Below are 6,224 nucleotides of genomic sequence, written 5' to 3'. Positions count from 1 at the left end.
AAACACGTTAGTTTTAAAATAGAAATTCAAGGCAGTTACACATTGGTCTGATACCTCTGCCACAATATTAAATAAACATTTGGTGCCGAAACCCGGGAATTAACGATTTTAGCCATAAGACCTCAAGATTCATCGAGAACCAGACCTTTTGGAAAGTCACTAGTCAAGATGGCCGACAAAAGGAAAGTTATTGCGCCTAACAAGCTAACGTATGATGCGTTAGGCGTACAATCAACAGCAGTGCCAAGTTCACCATTCGTGTATCGCGAAAACCCCGTTGTTGTACAACCGGAAGTAGCGTCAGGATCGGTGAAAGCAGCAGATCAGCTGACACGAACGGCAAATTATTGTCCAAGTCACATGTCTGAGATGTCAGCGAATGGCAGATTCCGTAAGTTAGAAAACGGATATAAATCCAAGCTGCTGAATTTGGAATCCAAATACACTGGTTTGCTGCAAAGCCTGGAAGATTCCATTGCTGACCTCAAACTAAGTCTATCACGAGCCGATGTTGACGACGTCAAAATAATCGAATACGAGATTGCTCGTAAGAAGTTGGAACTTTCACGTGTACGTAAAGAATACGAACGTGAATGCGACCTCGCTAGAAAGATGTATGAACTCCAGAGAGAAGATATTCAAATCGATGTGGACGAAGAGCAAGAATCCCAGAATGCGGTATCTGTTCATGGGGCCGGTGAAAATATTGTTGAGGACTTGCAAAAGGAGGAAGACAATTACGTTACTGAATGGGTGCAAAATGTTAAACAAACCTACCTCAAATCCACTCGGAGAAATTTTAAATAAAGCCAATGGTGGAGTACGGCAACAAAGGGCGAGATTTACCAACGAATTCAGTTCTAACGGTAATCCTATTAACGACCTAACAGCAGCACTGAAAGACGTGTTGATGGAAGTGAAAGGAGAACGTGAATGGAAGCCCAAGGAGTTACCTTACTTCGATGGAGCCGCAGTTGACTGGCCAATTTTCATTGGTGAGTTTGAACGGACAACTCCAAACGGCAAGGTTAATACTTCACAAAATGCCATACGATTACGTAAGGCTCTCCGTGGATCAGCTCGTGAATCTGTTGCAGCCTTACTCAACGAACCCAACAATGTGACCAAGATTCTTGTACAACTTGAACGGGAATTTGGAAGATCAGAATTGGTAATCAAATCATTAATTCGAGCGGCTGAAGACTGTAAGTCTCCCGATAGCAGGCCCGAAACGATGATTAAATTCGCTACCACAGTGCTACATTTCGTGGAAACCGTCAAGAGCCTAAGGGAAGAAGGTTACCTGCAAGATCGCATTTTACTTGAAAAGCTGATTGGAAAACTACCATTTTCCTATGCAAAGGAGTGGGCGAAATACCTGATGTACAGTAATCAACCCAAGAACCTGCAGACATTTGGAAACTGGTTGGAAATGCAGAAAGGGCTACTGGTTGGAATATGCGATCCAGTATTGCAGAGCTTACACCAGAAAGAAAAGGTCAAAAGGGGGCCGACTGTCGCCGAAAAGAAATCATCTGCTACACCCGTCGAAGTTAAAATTAACGAGTTGGACAACTCCAAAGACTGTGTGTATTGTGGAAAGTCGAATCATACAATTGTTAAATGCTTCAAGTTTAAAAATGAGCATTTAAACGATCGTGTAAGGTTTGTGCGACAAAAGAACCTCTGCTTTCGTTGTCTGGACGGTGATCACAATAAGAAAAACTGTTCTTCAAGACACGTTTGTGACTACGATGGAAAGTGCAAAGGTCAGCACCACCAACTTCTTCATGGAGCAGATACGCAAAGTAGGAGAAAGGAAAGGTGTAAACCAGCGGAGGTTGTAGATGAGGCAGAAGCAAGTAACTCCAGTGCAGTGAAATCAGATGTGTCAAAGCCATTGTCAATAGTACGTGTGAAAGTTACCGGTCCGAAAGGAACTAAACGAGTATATGCCTTACTTGACAGCGGATCCGACACTACAATGATTGAGAGCAGCCTTGCCAATTCCCTGGGAATCACTGGTAAAGTCGTCAGTCATGAATGCAGAGGAATTTTTGGAAAAATAACGAAGGAGAAAACTGAAAAAGTCTCTTTTGAAATCTGTGGAAACTTTAAAGCAGCCCGCAAATACAAACTCACAGATGTTCTTTGTGTAACGAAAATTGGCTTGAGCTCGCACACACAAGATGCAGCGAAAGTCAAAGAGAAGTTCCCTTTCCTACAACGAGCCAAGCTGGAAAGTTTTAAAGGTGTGAGCCCACAGATCCTAATTGGAGAAGATAATCCAAGTGTTACAGCGCATCGGGAGATACTTGAAGAAAGTATGGACAAGCCGTTGGCGAAACGAACATTATTGGGATGGGTACTCGCAGGAAAAACTGACACGAATAGAAATGTAAGGTCGTCTGTAAACCTGATGCAGCTTAGTGAAAATGAGAAATTGGATGATTTAATCAAACTGAGTTTCTCGCTAGACTCATTCGGGGTATATAATGATACAGTGGCCGGCTCTGTGGAAGATCGTCGCGCGGTGAAAATGCTAGAGGATACCGTGAAGAAAGTTGACGGAAAGTGGGAGTGCGGGCTGCTCTGGAAAAGTGACAGTGTCAGTTTGCCTGAATCCCGACACGAAGCTTTTTCACGCCTGCTTGCTAATGAACGCCGCATGAAACGTGACCCGGAGTTTTGCAAGATGTATCACGCTAAGCTGCAGGAATACGTCGACAAAAAGTACATAACTGAACTGACAACAGACGAAGCAGACAAAGTTACGGAAAAGACTTATTTCATTCCGCATTTTGGAGTTTTCAATGTCAACAAGCCCGGTAAATTAAGACTCGTTTTTGACGCAGCCGCCAAGAATCACGGTAATAGTCTGAACGATTTTCTTCTTGACGGGCCAAACCTGATACGACCGTTGCCATCAGTACTTATGAATTTTCGTCGGCATAATTACGTAATCAATGGAGATATCGAGGACATGTTCCATCGAGTGAGTATGCGAAAAGAGGACCGAGATGCGCAGCGATTTCTTTGGCGTGACACGATGCAGAACAATGCAGCTGTAACTACGTACAAGATGAATGTACTTATTTTTGGAGCCTGTTCATCCCCTTGTTCCGCAATTTACGTCAAAAATAGAAACGCAGTTGACTTCGTACAGCAGTATCCGGAAGCAGTAAGAACAATACACGAAGATATGTACTGCGATGATCTTCTTGGGGGACAACAAACAATTAAGGACTGCATAGAGTTGCGACTACAACTGTCCGAAATCAACGCTGCTGGCAACTTCCGTTTGTGCAAATGGCTATCAAACAATGAGCAAATCATGGAGTCAATTCCAGAATGCGATCGGGCTGCCAGTGTGAAAATGTTCACGGAGAAATCTACAATGCCAATTGAGAGGATCCTAGGGCTTTGGTGGGACGCAGAGAAGGATGTGTTTACTTTCTCCGGTAATTTTAAGAAAGTAGCACCAGAAATTCTAGCCGGTGAACGACCCACAAAGCGGCAGATGTGTAGTTTGCTTATGTCGGTTTTTGACCCACTCGGTTTTGTAGCAAACTTCAAAATACGTGGACTAATACTGCTGCAACGGACGTGGAAATCTGGCATCGATTGGGACGAGCATCTGCCGGACGGAATTTACGATGACTGGAAATCCTGGGTAGACAATTTACAAGCGGTGGTAAAAGTAACAGTCCCACGTTTGTACGTTTACAACATTCATCAAGCTACAGACGTACAGCTCCATACTTTAGTTGACGCTAGTGAAGACGCATGCTCAGCGATCTGTTTCTTACGTGTTGTGATCGGTGAAGGTATCAGCGTGTCTTTCCTTATTGCTAAAACGAAAGTGGCACCGCTGAAAAAGCTCACTATCCCGAGATTAGAGTTGACTGCAGCTGTCATGGGAGCTACACTGGCAGACGTAATTGGAGAAGAACTTCGAGTGAAGATAAACAAGAAAACGTTCTGGAGCGACTCAAAGACTGTGTTGTTGTGGATCCGAAACGAGAGCCTACGCTACAAGGAATTCGTAGCAAATCGCGTCAACCGGATTCACATGCTCACCAACGTGAAAGATTGGAATTGGATTCCCACCGCACTTAACGTTGCCGACGAGGGAACCAGAATGAAGAAAGAAATTGAACTTTCTTCCGACTCTGACTGGCTGACAGGACCGCTATTTTTACAACGACCAGAGGAGTACTGGCCAAAGGAAAGAACTGGAAGCTTAGAGGTCGACGAAGAAAGTATAGAAATAAAGAAAAGTTACACGTATGCTGCTGCTTCGTCCTGGGAGTCAACATCATGTGTGGATGTTACTCGGTTTTCCTCTTACAACCGATTGATTCGCGCGCAATGTGGAATCCTAAATGCCGCCAAACACTGGAAATTGAAGGCTAAGAAACAAACAATAAAAAAATCTCCGTGGCAGCTGAAAGAAAATGCTAAGGTACCAGTTGTTAAGAAGACAGAAACAGTTTGTGAGTACATTCGCCGAATAAAAGTATTTCTCCAAAGGAATCTCAGCACTAACGTGAGAAGAGACATTTGGGATCAAGCAGAAAATTTGTTAGCTGGCGTTTCCCAACATGAAAGTTTTCCGGACGAGATAACTGAGCTAGAGAAAGGAACATTAAAACGATCAAGTAAACTATGGCCGTTGTCTCCGGTAATTGAGAATGGACTTGTGAAACTTAACGGTAGAATTGGACATGCCGATGTCGAAAGTACTGTGAAGAAGCCCATAATACTTTCACCGAGTCATCGCTTCACAGAGCTACTCATCCAAGACGAGCACGAGCAGAATGCGCATCAAGGCCTCACGACTGTTCTGAACAACTTGAGACGGAAATTCTGGATTATCCATGGAACAAGTGCAGTTCGTCGCGTGATAACCAAATGCATTAAATGCAAATTCGCCAAGGTAAAACCGCTGCAGCCGAAGATGGGCGATTTGCCGTACTATCGACTAGCTGCCGGCAATCCTCCGTTTACTTACACGGGAACGGATCTCTTCGGACCGTTGGAAGTTGTCGTCGGACGTCACAGAGAAAAGAGATGGGTTATGGTGCTGACTTGTATGGTCACGAGGGCTATACATCTGGAAGTGGTGTATGCTTTGTCAACCGACGAAACAATCATGGCGTTGTCGCGGTTCATTGACCAGCGTGGAAGACCGAAACATATATTTAGTGACTGTGGCACTAACTTCACCGGTGCTGCTAAGGTGCTACGGGAGAGCAGGGGCAGTTTGGACTGGAAAACAATCGTAGACAACCCGAAGTTTCGAGAAATGAAGTGGAGCTTTTCTCCGCCGTATTCACCACACTTCGGAGGTGCATGGGAGATCATGGTGCAGCAGACCAAGCGAATTTTGAAGGCTACGCTGAACGACAAGCATCCCAAGGATCAGATATTGCTGACGGTTTTGAAGGGAGCGGAGAACATAATCAATTCTCGCCCATTAACTCCGATGTCCGATGACCCGGCTGACCCGGATTGCTTAACCGCTAATCACTTTCTACGTGGATTTGCAGACGTTGGAATGTCGATACCGACGTGTAGCAAGGAGATTGACGAATGGTACAGAGAGTCCTGGAAGAAGGCACAGTTTATGTTGGAGACATTCTGGCGAAAGTGGAAAGCTGAAGCGTTGCCGAAACTACTCAGGAGGGAAAAGTGGTTGGCAGATGCGGAGCCCATTAAAATTGGAGAAGTCGTGTTGCTCCTTGACGAACACGCTCCACGAAACACTTGGAAGAAAGGAATTGTGACCAAACTTTATCCAGGCAAGGATGGTGTTATCCGGATCGTGGAAATTACTTACAGCGATGGACGAAACCGTAAGTCATTCAAGCGCGGAGTTGATAAAGTCGTTCCTCTCGGATTTCAAGCAGAAAATCAGGAAGACTGTCCTGATTTTGGGGGCCGGAATGTCTGCGAGGACGACGAGTAACGTAGTTTTAAGAAAATATATTTTGAGTTATCAAGTATGTGAGTGTGTCAAATAATAAGTTGTCAATTTTTGTGATATAATAAAAACGCTAGATAAAGAAAGTTCCTTTAAATACCATAAAAGACTACCGATTATTAAGGGTTTGGTTAGGGATCATTACAGAAGTTATAGGGCTGAAAACACGTTAGTTTTAAAATAGAAATTCAGGGCAGTTACACATTGGTCTGATACCTCTGCCACAATATTAAAAAAC

At 44.1% G+C, this 6,224-nt stretch overlaps 1 protein-coding gene across 1 annotated transcript; it reads left to right on the top strand.

Annotated features, from left to right (window-relative positions):
* The first annotated feature begins 910 nt into the window (after nt 1–910).
* On the top strand, nt 911–5,971 carry LOC116180680. Its single transcript, XM_031500791.1, has one exon. It carries the CDS (start codon nt 911–913, stop codon nt 5,969–5,971), a length of 5,061 nt encoding a protein of 1,686 aa, XP_031356651.1.
* Nucleotides 5,972–6,224: the final 253 nt, after the last annotated feature.

This window comes from Photinus pyralis, unplaced genomic scaffold (assembly GCF_008802855.1).
Source record: "Photinus pyralis isolate 1611_PpyrPB1 unplaced genomic scaffold, Ppyr1.3 Ppyr1.4_LG9, whole genome shotgun sequence".
In the NCBI taxonomy this organism is placed as follows: Eukaryota; Metazoa; Arthropoda; class Insecta; order Coleoptera; family Lampyridae; genus Photinus; species Photinus pyralis.
The sequence above is the reverse complement of the archived record's forward strand: the minus strand, read 5'-3'. Positions and strand labels throughout refer to the sequence as shown.